Source organism: Carcharodon carcharias, chromosome 11, assembly GCF_017639515.1.
Source record: "Carcharodon carcharias isolate sCarCar2 chromosome 11, sCarCar2.pri, whole genome shotgun sequence".
In the NCBI taxonomy this organism is placed as follows: Eukaryota; Metazoa; Chordata; class Chondrichthyes; order Lamniformes; family Lamnidae; genus Carcharodon; species Carcharodon carcharias.
The window spans coordinates 18,124,148-18,147,566 of NC_054477.1; the positions used below are offsets into that span (position 1 = coordinate 18,124,148).

Here is a 23,419-nt window from a genome sequence, read left to right on the forward strand (position 1 = left end):
CAATTTACCTTTTTTTAACCAAATTATACAACCTTTCACTTACTGACATTAAATTCCATTTGCCACATATATACACACACACATATCTCATGAAGGCTACTTTCTAAAATTTTAAAACTGAACAATGCCCTTTTACAATGACTGAAGCCATGTCTGGCTGTGACCTTTGAATAATAGGGTCTAACCTCGCAATATCGAAGAAATTTGAAGCTCGTTATCTCTGAAGAGATGCCAACAACCCTGTGAATTGCATTGACCAAATTCAATGGGATGTATACAAGGGGCATCTGCCTTTCATAAGCCAGGCCTGGCCACTGGAGTCTACTAGTCTGCTAGAACAAAGAACCCTACAACCTTCCTTTGTCGTTCTTAATGCTTGGAACATTAACAATCTCAGGGACTCAAAGCCAAAGTGGAGAGGTGGGAGTCATGTGACATGCACCCACCACCCCTCCCTTCCCCCTAGCTGGAGGAACCTCTTGAGCCTTGTGGAGCTGCGAAGCTCAGTCTGCCATCTTGTATCACGTAGGCAGCAGCTCAATAAAAGGGATCTGTCTAGGTTTGAATGCCTGACCCATCTACACTGTGGGACTTCTGAACTTCTGTACCATCACCTACAAAGCTAATTCATCTCTACGTTGCCCATCTCAATGTGGAAGTCAGCTCTACTGGAAAGGCAAATTATCCAGCATCCGTTCAATCTGCTGACCTCTTTGAAGGAATTCACCATTGGACTTTTGATTCTGGACTCATGGAACAATAATTCTTTGCTCTGTGGTCTTTGCTGTGTGTTCTTTGCTCTGTGGCCTTTGCCCTGTAAATATTTTCTTTCTCTACCTTCTTTTATTGTATGAATGCACAGGGGGCTATGTAGCAACTCCACCCTCCACCACCACTGCGTTTTGAGTGCGCGTGAATAAACTAACCCTCTGGGTTGACCCTATCCCGAGTTTGCTGTGGGGCTATTAATAGAAATTGGATCACACCAAAACTGAGGGGTTGGAAAATTAAAAGGGGGAAATCAAAATCAAAAAACCTTTCTGTCTACAGATGGGTGTTGAGGAGAGAAATCAGGGCTATTTAAATTAAACTCCCTCCTGTCTGTAACAGTATCCCAAGAAAAATACAGATGAATTAGGGGCAGGAGTTGGTCATTCAGTCCATTGAGTCTGCCCTGTCATTCAGTAAGATCATGGCTGATTTGATTTGAGGCCTCAACGTCATGTCCCTGCCTACCCCCTTTACCCTTTGACTCCCTTGTTAGTCAAGAATCTGTCTACCTCTGACTTAAAAATAGTCAATGACCCTGCCTATACTGCTGTCTGCAGAAGAGTACTACTGACTCATGACCTTCAGAAAAAAAATCCTCCTAATCTCTGCCTTAATTGGGAGATCCCTTATTTTTAAATGGTGTCCCCTAGTTCTAGTCTCTCCCACAAGGGAAAACATCCTCTCAGCATCCAGTCTGTCAAGTCCCCTCAGGATCTTGCATGTATCACTAGGATCACCTCTCCTTCTAAACTCCAACGGATATAGGCCTAACCTGTCCAACCCTTCCTCATAAGATAAACCACTCATCCCAGGAATCATTTGAGTGAACCTTCTCTGAACTGCAGTTATGATCTTTTCTAAATAAGTAGACCAAAACTGTACACAGTACCCTAGACGTGGTCTCACAAATGTCTTGGACGATTGTAGCAAAATATCCCTACATTATATGCCTATTTCTACTCGCAATACCCTTGCAATAAATGACAACATTCCAATTTCCTTCCTAATCACTTGCTGTGCCTACATACTAACTTTTCGTGATTCATGTACCAGCACCCCCAGATTCCCCTGTAGCACCGAGTTCTGCAATCTCTCTTCATTTAGATAATATGCTGCTTTTCTATTCTTTCTACTAAAGTGGACAAGTTCACATTTTCCCACATTATATTCCAAAACAAAAACAGAATTACCTGGAAAAACTCAGCAGGTCTGGCAGCATCGGCGGAGAAGAAAAGAGCTGACGTTTTGAGTCCATATATGTCCGTTATATTCCATCTGCCAAATTTTTGCCCAATCACTTAACTTAGCAGTACTCATTTGCAGATTCCTTATATTCTCTTCACAATTTTCCTACCTCTTTTTGTGCCATCAGCAAATTTAGCAACTATACATTCGGCCCCTTCTTTAATATAGATTGTAAATAGTTGAGGCCCAGCACTGATCCCTGTGGCACTCCACTCATTACATCTTGGCAACCCAAAAATGACCCAATTATGCCTACTCTTGATTTCCTGTTAGCTAACCAATCCTCAAACTGTCTTTAACTCCTACTCTGATTCATCCCTCCATCGGTATTTTATTAGGTTTGATATCTTAATTCCAAAGCCCTTGATCATCATTAACAAACTCATATGTGGCACTGTTAAAGATTTTCTGAAAGACTATGTGCCCCAAAATCATTGCTTGTCTCATCACCCCTGTCATATATAATATATCATCTCAGTACTCCTTCCTGACTTGTGTCTATATTTCTGAAATCCACGTTGCTGGATGCAAATATTAGTGAGCCTTTCAGTGGAAAATACTTGGATAATGTAATTATGAGTTTAAACAATTATCTCTACTTTTTAGCCTATTTCGATCCCTTCCCCCCACCCCACCCCCACTAGGGCTATCTGTACCTTGCTTGTCCTGCTTTCTACCCTTAATTAACACATTCCTTTAGATAATATCACCACCTTCAACACCTCTTTGTCCTTTTGTCTGTGACATCTTTTGGTTATCTCCACCTATCACTGGCCCTCTATCCAGCTTTTCTTGTCCCAGCACTCTCTCCCACCCCCCCTCCCCCCCCCCTTAAACCAGCTTATATAGACAAATAGAAATGATGTAAATGACCAGCCATCCTGGCATTTTTGTGGTAATTAGGGATAAATCTTGGTCAGGACTTTCAGTAGTAGTCTATTTGTTGTTTATATAAACAGTGACCCCAACATTTGACCCCTATGGATCTCCTATTGGCAATTATTTTCCACTATGACAGTTCCTCCCACCTTTTGCTATCTCTTGGCCACTTGCCAATCTAACCTAATACTTTATAAGTCATGGGAAAATGACTGAGAAATCAATCTGCTGTGTTGCACGGTATTAAATATCTCCTGAAGACTAGGTAGACTCATAGACGTCTACAGCACAGGCATAGGTAGGCGACATGCACCATTATCCATCAGATCTGTAATGCTCTGCAGGAAATCTGACCAGTAAATTGGTTACAAATAAACTGAGCCTGTGATGTGCATTGAGATTGTAGCCTACTTCCCAACCTCGAATACTGATGCACTTCCATTACTTATGTTACTAAGTAGAATTTTGACAGAGATGGTTTTTTTTACCCCCACTGAAGACATGTCAAACTGGGCAAATGTACATGTTGCACCAAGGAATTGATTCTGAATCAATTCATCAAACTCTAGTTGACTTGACAAAGCAATGCTGCCTTGAGCAAAAAACAGACTAGGCTTTTGGAGAACCTTAGGGAACCACTCAAAATCTTCATTAATAGCCAACAAGTGACAGAAAGTCGGGGATGGGGGGAGCTGTTTGAGGTGGGGAGTTGGAAAGGTTAGATGATGGCAACCAGTTGCTCGAAGCTGGATTATCAGGCCAAAGATCAAAATTTATGGATTATCTTCCACATTTAAGTTTGAAACCTCCATCCTTTTCATTGCTAAGCCTGTAGCAAGTTTAAAGGACCCTAGAGAAGAAGGCAATGATTTGGAAATAACTTCTCAATTATAAGCTCTAAAAACTACTTCCTTTAGGTGCCTTGTGCTTAGAACTAGCCCATGTATATTAGATGGTGCCAAGTTTAATTTAAGGTTGACACTGATCCCACAATTGGAAAAATAAGCCAGGTTTCCTACTTGATAGCCTGTGACCAGTATAGGCCATTTTTGAATGTAGTTTCATGGGATGTGAGCATTGCTGGCAAGGCCAGCATTTGTTGCCCATCTCTGATTGCCCTTGAACTGAGTGGCTTGCCACACCATTTCACAGGGCAGTTAAGAGTCAACCACATTGCTGTGGGTCTGGAGTCACATGTAGATCAGACCAGGTAAGGACAGCAGATTTCCTTCCCTAAGGGACGTTAGTCAGCCAGATGGGTTTTTAACAACAATCATCAATGGTTTCATGGTCACCATTACTTAGGCTAGCTTTTCAATTCCAGATTATTAATTAAATTTAAATTCCATCAGCTGCTCTGGTGGGATTTGAACCCTTGTCCCTAGATCATTAGCCTGGCCCTCTGGATTACTAGTCCAGTGATGTTCCCACTATGCCACTGTCCCCCCTCTGAGAGAGATATTACTTATGCTTTATTTTTCATTTATAGGGATATGGGAAAGCCAGTATTCATTAGTGTTAATGTGGAGTGCGTGCTCTCAAGTCTCCATTACACACGGAAACCCAGCTCACCAACACTGTCTTGGACACGACAGCAGATGTAAAAGACGAGCACATGATGAGAATGCTGCATTTTCCGTGGCAGAGCCTCTATCAATCAGAGTCCACTTGCCAACCAATCAACACTCTCTTCTCAAGGAGTATAAATTGTTGTTCTGCTGTTATGGTTGGAAAATTCTTGTGAGCTATCCTGATGAGTGCAAGATGAAAACCTTTGGTCGCCTGTCCTTTTTTCCAACAATACTAAAGATGTAATTACATAAGTAGTAGCTCAGAGAAGATTCACTCAACTTACTCCTGGGATGAAGGGTTTATCTTATGAAGACAGGTTGGGTCTTTAACCATTGGAGTTTAGACAAATGAGATGTGATCTTATTGAATCATAATTTCCTGAGGGGACTTGATAGGGTGGATACCAGGAGGATGATTCCTCTTCTGGGAGAGACTAGAACTAGGGGACACAGTTTAAGAATAAGAGGTCTCCCATTTAGAATGGAGATGAGAGGATTTTTTTCTCTTGAGGGTCATTAGTATATGGAATTCTCTTCCTCAGAAAACTGTAGAGGCTAGGTCTTTGAATTTTTTCAAAGCTGAGTTAGATAGATTTTTGATAGACAAGGGTGTCAAGGGTTATGGGGGCAGACAGAAAAGTGGAGTTGAGACCACAGTCAGATCAGCCATGATTTTATTGAATGGCAGAGCAGGCTCGAAGGGCCGAATGGCCTACTCCTAAGTCCCAATTTCATTGCTCTGTGGGAATTAAGAGTCAACCTGGTAATTATGGTACTGAGGTTATGCATTGATATCCACAATAGCAAGTTGTGAAATCTGGTACTTCATGGGCTAACACCAAAAAATGAAAACCCAAATGGCTTGTTAATTCCCTTCAGGAAAGGGAATCTTTCTACTGAGCCTGGCCTAATGTGACTTCAGATCCATGCCACCTGGTTGACTCTTAAACCTCTCGGGGCAGCAATTAACGACTTCCCACATCCCTGGAACAAAATAAAATTATTCTATCATTTTTCTTTGCATCCTTTTGAAATCGTCAGTGGCCTTTTGAGAATGTGGAGGATGATCTGACTAAGCTTACTTGGGTGGTTTATGAATGTGCTGCTTGTTAAAGCTTAAAGGCTACAAAAGTAGATAAACTTTGTTCACCTCAGCTTGCCTGCCATTTTTCTGTTTTCATTTCTATTTGGTTATTTTTTTCATATTGCCACATTATCAATTTGTTTGACCAGCTTTTTTTTCCCAAAATCTTCACTGCAGGCAGTCATTTTCATTGCAGACATATTTGAAGCATTTGTTGCCTAAGGTATAAAATGTATTTTTGAAAAATGTGTTTTAGTGTAAGTGAATTATGTCATTGTGGTATATCTGTACATTTCTCTGAAAGCAGCAAATTCCATGCTGACATTTGGATGCCTGGTCAAAAATCTCCCATGTTTGCTGCCCCCAGTGTTTAAGTGTGTACCACTTGCTGGGGTTGCAGTCAGTATATTGAGCAACCTTGATGGTGTGATCATTGTGATGGTGATCAACTGATCAGTGCACTTAGCAATATAAAATGCAAACTTTTTTCAAACTGCTGCCAATGCTTCCCCTCAGTATGAACTTGTCAAGGTGAGTAAGTAAAATTTCAGCAGCTTGCAGACTGTTTTACCCGCATTATGAAGAATATTGGGAATGGGGAACTTTTTTTTTATCACATTTGGCACCTAATGATGGTCAAGAGTTTGGGTGTGAAACTCTACTGGTATTCTGTATGAGTGCCTAGAATTAATACAATCCACCAAGTGGCATTAACAGTAGCTACTGTGATTCTGACATTATTATGGGGCTGAGACTTGACTGCTCCCAACCCCTGTGTGCAAAAGCAGAGCTCTCTTTAGGACCCCAATTTCTTTGTTGATTATCTTTGCAACTTGTTTGTTCTAGCCAAAATCAAATACTTAGCTGACCAACGAGTCCAAATGTTGCAACCAAAGAGATGTAAATTAAACAGAATTAATTGGCAAAAGCCATTTCTGCAAGCAGGCAGTTAACTGTTAGTCACCATCAACTGGTGCATTCTCCATGCCTTTACCAATCAGAGTCCACTTGCCAATCAATCAGCACATACTCCCCATGCACTGTAAATTTATTGTTTCCCCTGGCATTGACATTTTCTTGCAAATTGAATTCAATCCAGAGAAGTATAAGGTAATTCATTTGGGGAGGGCAAACAATGAAAGGGAATACACAAAAATAGGAGGATATTGAGAGGGGTTGAGGAAGTGAGAGACCTTGGAGTGCTAGTTCAAAGGTCCCTGAAGGTGACAGGACAGGTGGATAAGGTGGTAAAGAAAGCATATGGAATATTTTCCTTTATTGGTCAAGGGATTGAATATAAAAGCAGGGATGTAATGCTGGAATGGTATAAAATGCTGTTTAGGCCACAGCTGGAATTATGTGTACAGTTCTGGTCACCACTTTACAGGAAGGACATCAGTGCTGTGGAGAGAGGACAGAGGAGATTTACAAGAATGTTGCTAGGGCTTGAAAATTGCATCTATGAAGAAAGTTTGGAGAAGTGGAGTTGCTTTCCTTAGAACAGAAGAGGTTGAGGGGGGTGACCTAATTGAGGTGTACAAAAATGAGGGGCCTAGATAGAGTAGACAGGAAAGACCTGTTTCCCCTTGCTGAGGGGTCAATTACCGGGGGCATAGATTTAAGGTGATTCCTGGAATGATTAGATGCAACATGAGGAAAAACTTCTTCACCCATTCTTTGGCCATATTTCGGGTTTTCCAAATGGCCTCTTTCTATGTTGCAACCATTCTATGATTCAGTCAAGATTTTAGCAGCTTATTGAGTGATGTGAAAATTGCATTAAAATTGGAAATGTCTCCATAGGTAAATTAACCACATTTTGATGCAAACATGAAAGGTATAGAGTTTTCCTCTGCCATTTCCGCCAACTGCAGCCTGATGCCACTACCAAATACATCTTCCCTTCACCCCCCTTGGCAGCTTTCTGCAGGGATCATTCCCTCCGGAACACCCTGGTCCACTCCTCCATCACCCCCTACATCTCAACCCCCTCCCACGGCACCTTCCCATGCAACCACAGAAGGTGCAACACCTGCCCCTTTACTTCCCCTCCTCACCGTCCAAGGGCTCAAACACTCCTTTCAAGTGAAGCAGCGCTTTACTTGCATTTCACTCAATTTAGTCTACTGCATTTGCTGCTCCCAATGCGGTCTCCTCTATATTGGAGAGACTAAACTCATACTGGGTGACCGCTTTGCGGAACACCTTCGGTCTGTCCACAAGCATGACCCAGACCTCCCTGTCGCTTGCCATTTCAACACACCACCCTGCTCTCGTGCCCACATGTTGGCCCTTGGCCTGCTACAATGTTCCAGTGAAGCTCAATGCAAACTGAAGGAACAGCACTTCATCTTCCGACTAGGCACTTTACAGCCTTCTGGACTTAATATTGAGTTCAACAATTTCAGATCATGAACTCTCTCCTCCATCCCCACCCCCTTTCCGATCCCCCTTTTTCCAATAATTTATAAGTTTTTTACAACTATATATTTTTCTTCTCCCTCCTATTTATTTCGATCTATTGGTTCATCTCCACCTTTTAGCCCATTTCAATCCATTCCACCCCACCTGCACTAGGGCCATCTGCCATTAGCTTGCTTCCCTTAATGCCCCCATTAGCACATCCTTTAGATAATATCACCCCTTTGTCCTTTTGTCTATGACATCTTTGGCAGTCTCTTCTTGGCCTCCACCTATCACTGGCCACCTTTCAAGCTCTCTTGTCCCACCCCCTTCTACCAGCTTATATTTCATCTCATTTCTATATGTCTTAGTTCTGATGAAGGGTCATACAGACTCGAAACATCAACCTTATCTTTGTCCGCAGATGCTGTCAGACCTGCTGCGTTTTTCCAGGTAGTTTTGTTTTTGTTCTAGATTTCCAGCATCTGCAGTATTTTGCTTTTATGAACGTTATAGGTGTTGTTTAAAAAATCTAAAATGTTCAGAGAATGGGGTTCTGTGCCTTTTCTGCATCAATGGATTTTCAGCGACTCTGATCATCTTTTTTTTGCAGGGACTGGAACCTTTGGGCGAGTTCTGCTGGTCAAAGACAAGAAGACAAGAGAATACTGTGCTTTGAAAGTGATGAGCATTCCTGATGTAATTCGGCTTAAACAGGAACAGCACGTGCATAATGAGAAAAGCATCTTAACCGAGATCCATCATCCATTTCTTATAAGGCTGTAAGTAAGCTTGTATTTAGCTAAGATGATTTTGCCTGCTTAATGCATTGTAACAATTAGACTTAGGTAGTGTTGCTGGTGTAAGTTCCTTTTCTACTTTCTCTTCAATATGGATGGCTGAGTTTGCATATAGCAATTTTAAATTAGATCATTTGATTTTTTTTTGTTTGGTCCTTATTGAACTCCATTTTTTTAATAGACCATGCTGGGAGTTGTTTTTCCTTGTTGCTGCATATGAAAAATGAGAATTTTGAAAAAATGTTAACACTTCCATCTTAAACATTATGAAAAATATTAATTGCAGTTTGCATGTAACATTGTACAAGGGCTCTAACGACTAAAAAAGAATGCAGTTCAGATGGGGTGGAGTCACATTTTTAACATCAAACCAGCTTAAAATGTGTCATTCATTTACAGTAACAACTTGCATTTATGTTAGGTGTAGATATGATGACACTACTTAAATTTTCTATTCCTCTGCATTTTGCTAATTCTCTATTCCATAATGCCTCTTTATGCCCTTGATCAATTTCTGCCCTCGTGAACTAAAGTAGTGCACTTCTATATAATGTTTCACCTGGGTTTTGTATATGCATCGACTTGGGTACCTGGTAGTTCACTCGACTCATTTCTGGGATGAAGGGCTTATCTTATGAAGAAAGGTTGAACAAGTTGAACCTATACTCATTGGAGTTTAGAAGAAAGAGGTGATCTTATTGAAACATAGACCCTGAGGGAATTTGACAGGATGGGAGAGATTTGAACAAGGGGACACAGTTTAAGAATAAGAGGTGTCCCTTTTAAGACAGAGATGAGGAAAATTTTCTTCTCTCAGATGGTAATTAGTCTGTGGAATTCTCTTCCTGAGAAAGCAGTGGAGGCTGGGTCATTGAATTTATTACAGGCTGAGTTACATAGATTTTTGATAGACAGGGGAGTCAAAGATTGAGAATGGGGTGGGGGCAGACAGGAAAGTAGAGTTGAGTTCATAGTCAAATCAGCCATGATCTAATCAAATGGCGGAGCAGGCTTGAAGGGCCAAATAGCCTACTCCCCCTAAACCCTATGTAGCTGGGTCATTCCCATCCTTTGAATTACAGGAAAGAACCCTACACTAGAACATGCAAGGGATAGGAGCAGGAGAAGACCATGTGGCTCATTGAGCCTCCTCCACAATTCATTACAATCATAGCTGATCTTGGGGTTCAACTCCATTTTCCTGCCCACTCCCCATATCCCTTGATTTCCTGAGAGACCAAAAAATCTGTCTATTGCAGCCTTAACTATAGTCAATGATGGAGCATCTACAACACCCTGGGGTAGAGAATTCCAAATACTTACAACTCTTTGTGTGAAGAAAGCTCTCCTCATTTCAGCCTTAAATGATAGACCCCTTATCTTGAGAATATGCCCCCATGTTCTAGATTCCCCAGTCAACAGAAACAACTTCTCAGTTTCTACTCTGTTAAACCTCTTCATAATCTAGTATATTTCAATGAGATCACCTCTGTCTTCTAAATTTCAGAGAACATAGGCCCAATATAATCAGCCTCACTTCATAGGACAACCAGAATTGAGCAGAGTCAACATGGATTTGTGAAAGAGAAATCATGTTTGACTAATTTAAGTTATTTGAAGTAGTAACTAGCAACGCGGATAAAGGGGAATCTGTGGATGTGGTGTACTTAGATTTCCAGAAGGCATTTGACAAGGTGCCACAACAAAGGTTACTACACAAAGTAAGAGCTCATGGTGTAGGGATAACATATTAGCATGGATAGAGGACTGGTTAGCTAACAAGAAACAGAGTAGGCATAAATGGGTCATTTGGGTTGGCAAGATGGAATAAATGGAGTGCCACAGGGATCAGCACTGGGGCCTCAACTATTTACAATCTATATCAATGATTTGGATCAAAAGGCCAAATATCGAGTTGGTCAATTTGGTCATGACACAAAGCTGGGTAGGAAAGTAAGTTGTGAAGAGGACATAAGTAGGTTAAGTGAGAGGGAAAAAACTTGGCAGATGGAGTATAATGTTGGAAAATGTGAACTTGTTCAATCTAGCAGGAAGAATAGAAAAGCAGCATAGAGATTGCAGAACTCGGTGGCTCAGAGGGATCCTGGTGAACCGGTACGTGAATCAGAAAAAGTTAGTATGCAAGTATAGCAAGTGATTAGGAAGCAAATGTAATATTGTTGTTTATTGCAAGGGGAATGGAGCATAAAAGTAGGGATGTTTCACTATAGTTTTACAGGGCATTTGTGAGACCATATCTGGAGTACAGTGTACAACTTTGGTCTCCTAACGCAATTATATACTTTCTTTAAATAGGAAACAGTTCCGAGAATGTTCACTCAACTGATTCTGGAATGATAGAATTATCTGATGGGGAAAGGTTGGAAGGACAAGGGCAGCAGGTAGATGGGAACACCACCACCTATAAGTTCTCCTCCAAGTCATTCACCATCCTGACTTGGAAGTATATCACCATTCCTTCACTGTCGCTGGGTCAAAATCCTGGAACTCCTTTCCTAACAGAACTGTGGGTGTACCCACACTACATGGAGTGCAGCAGTTCAAGAAGGCAGCTCACCACCACCTTCTCAAGGGCAACTGGGGATGGGCAATAAATGCTGGCCTAGCCAGGGATGCCTACATCTTGTAAATGAATAAAAAAAAGTTTGGGCCTGAACCCATTGGAGTTTAGAAGTTTAAGAGGTGATCTTAATTGAAACATGTAAAATCCCAAGGGGTCTTGGCAAGGTGGATGCTGAAAGGATGTTCCCTCTTGTAAACGAGATTAAAGCTAGGAGGACACGGTTTATAAATAAGAGCTGTCACATTTAACATGGAGATGAGAATTCTTTTCTCTGAGGGTCATGAGCCTGTGGAGCTCTCTTCCCCGGAGATTAGTAGAGGCAGGATCGTTGAATTTTTTTAAGGCAGAGATAGATTTTTGACTAACAGGGGAATCAGAGTTTTGAAGGTCGGCAAGTTAGTGACGTTGAGACAAAAATTAGATCAACCATGATCTTATTGAATGGCGGAGCAGACTTAAGGGGCTGAGTGGCCTACTCTTGCTCCTAATTTGTATCTTCATATGTTTGTTTGGATCAATCTTGTGAACCTTTACTGTAATACCTCCAATGCAAGTATATCTTTCCTTCCTCAAATGTGGAGACCAAAGCTATACAGTATTTTAGGTGTGGTCTCACTAAAGCCCTGTACAAGTGTAGCAAGTCTCCCTTACTCTTGTACTTCAATCCCCTTACAATAAAGGCCAAAGCGCCATTTGTCTTCCTACTTGCTTGCTGTACCCACATTCTAATTCTGAGGCCCCGGTACGAGTGCACCCAAGTTTCTCTGAACACCAACATTTACAAGTTTCATGCTTTTAAAAAAAGATTACCTTTATTTTATGACCAAAGTGAATAACCCTGCATTTTCCCACATACTCCATCTGCCATCTTGTCTATTTATTTAAGCTGTCTATAGCACTTTGCAGCCAGTGTGTCCTCCTCAGAACTTGCATTTCAACCTAGCTTTGTATCAGTAAGAATTCTAAAATAATTGGTTGAATTTTGCTTAGTGCCACTGATTTATAATTCAATATGTTATTATTTTTCTATTAAATGAGAGGCTAGAATATTTGCTTTGGGGATCTCATTTTGCCATTCACTTATTTTTCAGTGTAACAGATCAGTGGCTTCTTAATAGTCATTTTTCTCCTGTGTTAATCTACCTATTAATGTTTAACGACAGGTACTGGACACATCATGATGAACGCTTTTTATATATGTTAATGGAATACATGCCTGGAGGAGAACTGTTTTCTTACTTGCGTAACCTTGGACGTTTCAACAATGGTACTGGACTTTTTTACTCTGCAGAGATTGTGTGTGCAATAGAATATCTACATGCCAAAGACATTGTTTACAGAGACTTAAAACCTGAAAATATTCTACTGGACAGAGAAGGCCACATTAAGCTTACAGACTTTGGATTTGCAAAGAAACTTGTTGACCGGTAAGTCTTCCTTGCCTTAGCTTAGCTAACTGCTCTTAAAGGAGCTTGCTGCCTGCTTTATATTAAAAATGTTTTATTATTATTTTGTGCAATAGAGCAAGCCATCTACAACGTGAGCAATATAAGTTACCAGTTTTCAAAATATTTTAATAGTTCCATGGAAATTGAGAATTGATGACTTTTTATGAACAAATAACTTGTTATGGCCTAGGCCTGTTGATTGATATTCATTTAGAAACAATGGAAAAAATGTTTGGAATCATTATGGTTGCATTAACTTGACCTTCTGTGAAGAAGTAACATGAATAAAGTGATTTAATTTGAAAGTAAAATTAACAATCCACTGTTTCTGTTGTTGCTTTTAAGCACATATACTGAAATTTCAATTTGAGATGTCCTGCAATGTATAAAATAATTCCTCACACTGGTGTTCTAAACCTTTCAGGAACTGATCAATTAAAGTAATATATTAAGAATCAAAATGCTTTGTCAGAAAGATCCTTTTACGTTTATAAACTTTTTCTTGTTTGAGTAAATGCCCTGTCTTATTGCTGAATTCTACAGCCTAGAACGTCCTAAGTTTGATTGAGTGAGCTGAGCTCAGTTGATATATTTGCCCTTGACACCCTTGGGCTAAGAAAAAGGAAAGTTGATGATAGCCTTTGTTACTGATTGATATTTAAAGACTCCTGCTGGAGAACATATTGGATGTTAGTAGAGCACAGGATTGAACTCAGCTGTGCCTGAAGTTTTGAAATGTTATTTTTCTGTAAGTGTTGGATTATTGAATGAGAATTATGGTAAATCAGTGCTCTGGGCTAGGTTTCCTGCCAATGTATTTTTCTGTCCAATATGTCCATGGAAAGGAATGTTGGCAAACGGTTAATGGCAAAGATTGAATGAATTACTGGTCTAAAACGGCAAGAATGGTAAATGTTGAGCATTTTAAACTTCTCATCAAGGTATTTTCAAGTTGATTTTGCACAAATGTCAAAACAGATGATTCAGGCTCTAGAACAGTGTTTTTCATTGCATTAGCCACATGTGGCTTAATTGGGAATTCAACTGTGGCTAATTGCATTTTTGCTCAGTAAATTAAAAAAAGGTAATAGATACAATTGGGTATGTACTCTTGATACTCGTTTCTCACAGTGCCTGTATTTTTTGCTTTGCTTTCTTGGTTACTGCACGTTGGTGTTGCACACCAATTTAGACGATAACCAATCAAAGTCATTCAGGGGCGGACAATCAATGTTGGCCTTGCCAGCAATGCCCACATCCCTTGAAGGAATAAAAAAATTGCTGGTGAAATGGAAACACTGGAGTAAAAATTATGAACGAGGAAGCTTCTAACATAAAAATAAAATACTGCAGATGCTGAAAATCCGAATTAAAAACAGAAAATGCTGGAAAAGCTCAGCAGGTCTGGCAGCATCTGTGGAGAGAGAAACAGAGTAAATGGTTCAAGTCCGTATGACTCTCCAGAGCTGAAGAAAGTCATACAGATTTGAAGCACTGTTTCTCTCTCCCCAGATGCCAGACCTGCTGAGTTTTTCCAGCATTTTTGTTTTTATTTCAAGCTTCCAGTGTAGTCTGCTCAATTGATTGGAATGCCCAACTCCAGCTCAGCAGAAGAAACCAAACTCAATTAATTGCTAGAAACTTTACAACATCCCTTCATGGCACAGGGCAAGTAACATCTGATGTATCTCGATGTGCATTTCAACACTTTCAGCAATGCCTCTGCTGCTCGTAGCTGCTGGACAACATAATTGACACAGCATGTCTAGTTACTGGAAGTTAAACTTTGGTGAAAGAGAGACTGAAAAGTGTTGTACTGAATGATGGTAATGATGGTAGATATTTGTTAAGTAAATATACGTGGAAAGCAAATTTGCCTGTATTTTGTGTTTGGCATTTTCTCCTAAAATTAATGCATGTGGATGAAACAATGTTGCTGTAGCCACACCCGTGGGTAGTTTAGCAAATTCCATTGGAATATACTGTCCTAGGAGCAAGTGCAGAGGAAGCTAGTAAGGCTTATACAAAACTAAGAAGATTTGGCAAATATTGAGGAAGATTACAAAGGATGTCAGGAAGACGTAGGGCTGTGGAATAGAAAGATATTTTAATATCTAATATATATATAATATATAACATTTAATATATATTTTAATGTGGAAAAATGAGAATATATTAAGAACATAAAGAATGGTAGTTATATACTCAATGGAAAAATGCAGAAGGGTGTTGACTAACAAGATACAAGTTCCAATGCATAACTTCCCGAAAGTGAGAAGGTGGATTGGTTTTTCTTTTCATCAAGTTTTTGTACTAAAGTGGAGATCTTTCATTTAACACCTGTAAACAGAGAGAACACAAACTGACAAACCTGCAGAGTATTTTGTGCAACTTTTTCTTGAAGGCATATTCTACTGGAGATATCAAATTGCTGAATGCTGCTGCACAACAGGTTTGTAAGCAAATTTAGAGCTCTTGGAATAAAAGAGACAGTAGCAACATGGATGCAAAATTGGCTGTGTGACAGGGAACACAGAATAGTCGTTAGTGGTTGTTTTTCGAACAGGAGGAAGATGGAATTCCCCAGGAGTCGGTGTTAGGTTCTCTGCTCTTCCTGATAATGACCTAGCCCTTAGTTTACAAGGCACAATTTTAAAATCTGCTGATGATACACAACTTGGAAATATTGTGAACTGTGAGGAGGATAGTACAGAACTTTAAAAGGACATAGGCAGGTTGCTGGATTGGGAGGACACATGGCAGAAGAAATTTAATGCAAGTAAGAGATTCATTTTGGTCAGAAGAACTTGGGGAGGCAATATAGAAGGGTGCAATTTTAAAGAGTGCAGGAACAGAGGGAGGTGGGTGTATATGTGCATACATCATTAAAGTGGCATGATAGGTTGAGAAAGCAGTTAATAAAGCATACAGTATCCTAGGCTTTGTTAATATGGAGCATAGAATACAAAGGCGAGGAAGTTATGTCAAACCTTTATAAAACTGGTTCAGCCGCCACTGGAGTATTGTTCTAGTTCTGGGCATCACACTTTAAGAAGCTTGTGAAAGCAGTAGAGGGTGCAGGAATGGATCCAGGGATGAGGAACTTCAGTTATGTGGATAGATTGGGGAAGTTGGGAGTGTTTTCCTTGGACCAGGCTGAACAGAGTAGATAGGAAAAAACTGTTCCCATTGTGGAAGGATCAAGAACCAGAGGACACTGATTTAAGTTGATTAGCGTAAGCACCACTAGCGATATGAGGAAAAACTTCACTCTGCAAGTGATTAGGATCTGGAAGGCACTACCTGAGTATGTGGTGAAGGCAAGTCAATCACGGAATTGAAGAGGGAATTGGATTATTATCGGAAAAGGATGAATGTGCAGGGCTATGTGGAGAAGGCAGGGGAGTGATTCCAGATGAGTTGCTCCTTCAGGGAGCAACACAGACAAGATGGGTTGAATGGCTTTCTCCTGTGCTCTAACCAATCTATGATTCTACAACTATGACCTGAAGATCAGGAAACCATGTAAGTTTGGTAAAATAATTATCCACACACTGCCATGTTCAGAATGGGGATGATCACAGATTTTAATTATTTTTTGACAGATTAGTTGAAAGTATTTTTTCACTTCCATGGGATATGAGCGTCACAAACTAGGTGGGAAGGTGAGTAGTGAGGAGGATGTTAAGAAGCTTCAAGGTGATTTAGACAGGTTAAGTGAGTGGGCAAATACATGGCAGATGCAGTATAATGTGGATATCCAATTTTGGTAGAAAAAACAGAATGGCAGAGTATTATTTAAATGGTGATAGATTGGGAAGTGTTGATGTACAAAGGGATCTGGGTGTCCTTGTACACCAATCACTGAAAGCAAGCATGCAGATGCAGCAAGCAGTTAAGAAGGCAAATGATATGTTAGCCTTCATTGCTAGAGGACTTGAGTACAGGAGCAAGGATGTCTTACTGCAGCTGTACGGGGCCTTGGTGAGACCACACCTGCAATATTCTGCAATTTTGGTCTCCTTGCCTAAGAAAAGATATACTTGCCACAGAGGGAGTGCAGCGAAGGTTCACCAGGGCTGTGGAGGCCAAGTCACTAAATATATATAAGAAGGAAATAGATTTCCAGACTCTAAAGGCATCAATGGGTATGGGGAGAGAGCAGGAGTATGGTGTTGAGTTAGAGAATTAGCCATGATCATATTGAATGGCGTAACAGGCGTGAAGGGCTGAATGACCTACTCCTGCTTCTAGTTTTCTATGTTTCTATGTCGCATTTGTTCCCCATCTGTGATTTCCCTTGAGAAGGTTGGTGAACCGCTGCCTTGAATCGTTGCATCTGATGTAGGTGCAATACACCCCATTGTTGTTCGGAAGACAGTTCCAAATCTTTGACCCAGCAACAGTGAAAGAATGGCACTATGGTTCCAAGTCAGGATGGTGTGTAACTGGGAGAGGAGCTTGCAGGTGGTGGTGTTCCTATGTATCTGCTGCCTTTGTCTTTCCAGGTAGTAGAAGCCAATTGTTGGAAGGTGCTGTCAAAGGAGGCTTGGCATGTTGCTGCAGTGTATCTTGTATATGGTAGTGTGTCGGTGGTGGAGGGAGTGAATGTTTAAGGTGGCGGATGGGGTGCCAATCAGGCAGACTGCTTTGCCCAGGGTAGTGACAAGCTTCTTGAGTGTTGTTCGAGCTGCGCTCATCCAGGGAAGTGGAGAGTATTCCATCACACTCCTGACTTGTGCCTTGTAGATGGTGAACGTGATTTGGGGAGCGAGAAGGTGAGTTAGTCGCTGTAGAATTCCCAGCCTCTGACATGCTCATGTAGCCACAATGGAATTCAGCAATGGTAATGCCATTGAATGTCAAGAGGAGATAGTTAGATATTTTTCTTGTTGCAGATGGTCATTGCCTGGCACTTGTGGGACGTAATGTAATCCGGAGAGATGGTATTTTCCTGGGCTGGGGGAGCAGTGCAAGCAGATTCCTATTAAAGCCAGTGTGACCTCCCACCCTCCCCCTGTTGTTGACATTTACATTATATGGAAGAGAGTACATCTTGTAAAATATAAAATTTACTCGCAGAACCAAATTATGTAGCTAAGTGATGCAATAAGGAAAGTTAATGTTATTTAACGAGATCTAAATCAATTTAGAAAGTGTAATGAGGAATGTCAGATGACCTTTAACATAAATAAGTAAGTTCTTTGACTCTTTTTGCCCACACCCCTTCTTCCAATCGCCCAATTATTGAACACTCCCTGGGTTATGATATCACTGTTTAAATCTTTCTCTCCTCATCCTCCTCCTCCTCTACATCCTCCTCCTCTTCCTCATTTCCTTATTCCTTAGAGAATCGGACTCCCCCCAATACCATCACATCACCCCCCATCCTCAATCTGCCCCACCCACTTTTTAAAATCTGTGCTCTCTTTCAATATTCAAAAAAAAACAATTGTCTTCTGGGACACAGTTGTTTCAGCAAGTTCAAGGCTTCTTGATAATCATGGGATGAAACCTGAAGACTTCTGTTCACTACATGTATGTGAAGCATAATAATTGCAGAGTGTGTAAGAAGTCAAAAACCAGTGATGGAGGGAACGAGATTCTTGTAATTATGTCAGCTTCGATTTGCATGGGATTATGACCAGTGATTATTTAACATGTCTTTATAAAAACAGATGACATAGGATGAGGAGTGTAGGAAAAAATGTTACACTGATGCAGTGGAACTGCACTTCTAAGGTTAGGCTGAGGCATATTATTATGGCTTTGTGTAACTTTGGGCTATTGTGTACCTAACCTTGATGCTGACGCTAGACAGCACAAGTTAAGATGTCCCTTTACAGCACTAATACTCCTTACTTGATGAGCACAATCCTTTTTTTTAAAGTAAGTAGTTTAGCATGCAGTCTAAAGGTTAAAGGTATTCCTACCAAAACAAATTGAACAAATGTAACTTGAAGTCCAGTCCCTTCATGGCCTTTGCTTTAAGATGAGCTCTTAATGACACAAATTCAATTTATTAGTTTGAACTAATGTGTTTTTAAATATCCTTTTATTGCACCTTTGACTATCTGTTGCTTTTATACACTTTTTTTTATCATACTGCAGACTTATTCTGTTCCATTGTGAACAGTTTGTTATAGGTCTTTCCATTAGTCAGAAGGAAACTGATAACAAGGATAATTCAATGGTTAATAGAATCATTGGCTACTGTTTTAAGGTATGCCCTGTCACAACAATGCTTCCACATCTGTCTTCCCACGACAGATAGTTCACCTATCTCTGTGAGGAACATAAAGATGAACTGAATATCACTTAAGCTCAAAAGCTAGATAAAGCTAGTTTTATAATGGTTTCCTACAGCTGGTTACTCTAATGGCCACAGTGACATCAAGTAATGTTTATTGATTACCGCCAGTCTTCAGTTTTCATGGTAAAAATATGGCAATTTATTATGACATCACTATTCTTAACACTTTGGTTGGCATTATGTAATTGCCAGACTCTTGCAAGGGTGGAATATTTAGGCCCCACACACTGCAGCCGGCTTACAGGGAGACCAGATAGATGTTACATGATAAATAAGAGGCTCAGCTAGCTTGCTCTTCTGAGACTCAGGCTAGGAAAGCAACTTATGCTTCTACATAGCTAACAGATTTCAAAGTTGAGCGTTTGATGCACCCAATATCCTTTGCATTGAACTTTACTGACGAGATAACACATTTTAGAATTAATTGCTTTGTGGAGCAACATTTGATGCTTCAGTTGTTAAATTCAAATCTGAGTGACTAAATTGGTAGAGGCAGAGTGGCACAAAAATTGGACTGTTTTGTTGTCAGTTTATACAAACTCTGAGCTGAGCATGTATCTAGAAAATTATCACATTGTATTCTGTGTATTTAATTAGTTTCACTCACACCAACTGACAAACTAAGTGCACTGTCAATGGTAATGTTACTTAACTGATCCCAGTTTGCATTGAGACTTGATCAGTAGTTGATTAATATTGTATTTGGCTATTAGTATCCTTACATGGATAAAGTTCAGTTCAAGCCCCACTCCAGAAATGAACACACAATCTTGGCTAGGTCTCCATTGCAACATCAATACTGAGAACGTGCTGTACTCTAAGGCATAATTTTTCTGATGAAACATTTAACCAATCCCACCTGCAGTTTCAAGTGGATGGCATAATTTTGAAGGAAAAGAGACAAGTTCTCTCCGGTGTTGTAGCCACCACGTATTCCTCAATCAATATCACTAGGGCATATAGATCTGAAGAAGGGTCATACAGACTCGAAACGTTAACTCTATTTCTCTCTCCACAGATGCTGTCAGACCTGCTGAGTTCTTCCAGCATTTTCTGTTTTCTATTATCACTAGGACAAATTTTCAGTTGTGGGCCTGAAGCATAATCCCTGTTTCTCTCCCCACAGATGCTGCCCGACCTGAGTATTTACAACATTTTCTGTTTTTCATAAAGTCCTTTAATAAAGGATAAGTACTGCTCTTCTCCCCAACAGGATTTCAGTCTATCTCTTTTGCCCTGTTCACCTTCATTGCTTTCCATTTCGTGTTTAAAAAAACTTGCTTTCACAGCCATATTTCCTTCCTCAGCAACTGTCTCCACCTTCAACTTACCCCACGTGGATTCCAACTGAAAGTCCATCCCTCATGTTTCAAGTCCACTCAGGATTACAGGTATTTCTGGGACATACAATGTTCTTTGGACTGCTGTTCTCGCTGCATCCTGAGATCCACACTCGATGCCACCCATGAGATGCACTCTCGGTGCCACCCTCGACCTCTCCCTCCAGCAGCACCAACTCATCCTATCTCAAAGCTGTCCTTGTCCTCAGGTTCATTTTATTCTTCGTCTCATCCGACGCCTTAACAAATGTTTTCTCTTCCTTTCAGGTGTTAAGGAATGCAAGCTCCAACAACTCATCGATACCATCGCCCAAACACTCAGTTCAGATGAAGCAGTGCTTCACTTGTACCTCTTTCAATTTAGTCTACTGCATTCGCTGCTCCCAATGCGGTCTCCTCTACATTGGGGAGACCAAACGCAGACTGGGTGACTGCTTTGCGGAACACCTTCGGTCTGTCTGCAAGCATGACCCAGACCTTCCTGTCACTTGCCATTTCAACACACCATCCTGCTCTCTTGCCCACATGTCTGTCATTGGCCTGCTGCATTGCTCCACTGAAACTCAACGCAAACTGGAGGAACAGCACCTCATCTTCCGATTAGGCACTTTACAGCCTTCTGGACTTAACATTGAGTTCAACAACTCCTCTATCCTCACCCCTTTTTTAATACCCTTTTTAATAATAATTATTTTTATTTTATTCACTTATTTTCATTTTAAATCACTCATTCATTGTTTTATCCCCTTTATCTCTCCCCTTTTTGTCTCTTTTAACATCCTTTTTCCCCAACCACTGCCCCTAGCCCCCCACCCTGCCCCAAAAGGGCCTCTGTTACTTGTTCCATGTTCTTTCATGTTGTTCTGACCCTTGTTCTGCTTTTAACGCATTCTGCTTTCTTACCTTTATGCCACTATCAGCACCTCCTCTAGCCTTTTCCACCACCATTGACGCTCCCTTTGTCTTTTTTTCCATGACAGCTTCGTCAATCTCTCCTTGTCCCTCACCCTTCGCTGGCCTTCTGTTCAGCTTCCCCTGCTCTAGCCCCTTTAAACAGTATAAATTTCATCACATTTCTACTTCTCTTTAGCTCTGAAGAAGGGTCATTCAGACTTGAAACGTTAACTCTGTTTCTCTCTCCACAGATGCTGTCAGACCTACTGAGTTTTTCCAGCAATTTCTGTTTTTATTTCAGGTTTCCTGCACCTGCAGTATTTTGCTTTTATTTTCTGCTTTTATCTTATTTGTCTGATTTTGCTGCTGTGTCTCCTAGATTACAACAGTGTCTATACTTCAAAAGTACCTAATTGTCTTTGAAGTGCTTTAGGACGTCTTGAGACCGTGAAAAGTGCTGTATAAGTGCTTTTGTTAAGGATGAAAGCACGTGAATCATGACCCTGTTCTCTACCCTATATATCCCTCTAACTTTTAACGCTAGAAAAATGTAATATCTCCAGCTTGTCTATTCCACATGACTCATTTGCTGTAAATTAACAGTGCTGGAAGCCCTGGGGAAAACCCAGGTCCACTGGATTGGTCGCGAGGTTTGACTTGCATGCTGAGCTGCTGAATAATAATATTGTAATAAGCAAGGTACTGTGACATCAGGAGCATTTAAATTCTATACAGCGCAATTGATGAACACTTTTATTCATTTCTACTCACCCTGTTTTTCTGCATTTCTTTTAACTTGGTGTTTCTATGTAATATAGTGTATTATGTACTGCATCCTCTTTAGTTGTTTTTTCAAAGTTTAAAGGTGCAACTATATTAGTTGACAAGCCTGCTATGTATTGCTAGTATTTCCCCAGCGGTTTTCCCCCTTTTTTTTATTTACAAATCTCAAAACTCCATGTTCCTCTTTCACCTTTGTGTCCATATGAGAGACGAAATCTGGGAATTCTGACGAAGGGTCTACACCATGTGATTACACATCTTTCCTCTACAACAAAACCCTTGTACCTGTTGCACATGTTTAAATTTGATTCCTCCAGGTATCCAGTAATTGAAGCTTGGTAGCCCTGGATGCTAAATTGTGCCTGGACACGATAGGTCATTCATGTCCTGTTGCTATAACTCTATTATGACGCTCCATATGTTCTTTATCAGTATTACAAAAATTGTAATTTTAATTACGTTCATTGCGAAATGCACAGTGTGCTGTTCTACACCATTTTTAGATGTGATTCTGCGATTGGACGACATTTGCTAAATAATCCTCAGTGCGCTAAAAAATTACGCTGACAACCAATTCAAGATTGTCAGCCAGGCTTGCAGTGTGGCACACTTGTGCCTACTGGAAGCTACGTAACGTTAATACACAGGACCCTGTTCTTTGCAGACAGAAAGAACATGCACACACATTGCACCTGTGTTAGCTAAACAGTATAAGTGATAGCCATTCATTGGTTGATTCCTCAGGGCAATAACTTGACCAATCAGAGTCAAGCTGCCTGGTTTAAATTTCAAACAATGCTTGGCAATTAACTACCAATCACCATTAACTAGTGCATTCTCCATGGCAACATCTCTAACAATCTGAGTCCATTTGCCAACCAATCAGCACCCTTTTCTCAAACAGTATAAAGTTGTTGCTTCTCCTGACTTTGGTATTCTTGCATTTGTCCTGATGAGTGCAAGATGAAAAGCTTCAACAAAAGCTTCTTTTCTCAGCAATGCTCAAGTTCTGCACTACCAAACGACTATTTTTACTTCTAAGGTTTCCTTCAATTACAATAATAATTTTGCCTTGGGAATTTTACCTTTTCTGACTCTCTAATGTGTATCACAAATGTGTTTGCTTAATCCTTTTCTTTTGGTGCAGGTACACCACCTACTGGCTAACTCAAGCCATGACATGAGCCTCAACTTTGACAAACTTTTCACCCTTTTGTTCTGGAGGTTATGATGTAATGCTCATGGTGGAATTTTAGCCCATCAGGTGGATTGTTGGTCCAGTAACTTAACCACTAGGCAACCAG

The 23,419-nt window shown here is 40.5% G+C and overlaps 1 protein-coding gene across 1 annotated transcript in view; it reads left to right on the forward strand.

Annotated features, from left to right (window-relative positions):
• prkx (protein kinase X-linked) overlaps positions 1-23,419 on the forward strand; it is a 128,079-nt gene that overhangs the window by 33,879 nt on the left and 70,781 nt on the right. The window contains exons 2-3 of the mRNA XM_041199379.1: positions 8,567-8,735; positions 12,501-12,764. Coding sequence (XP_041055313.1) covers positions 8,567-8,735; positions 12,501-12,764 — 433 coding nt within the window. The remainder of the gene's footprint in view (positions 1-8,566; positions 8,736-12,500; positions 12,765-23,419) is intronic.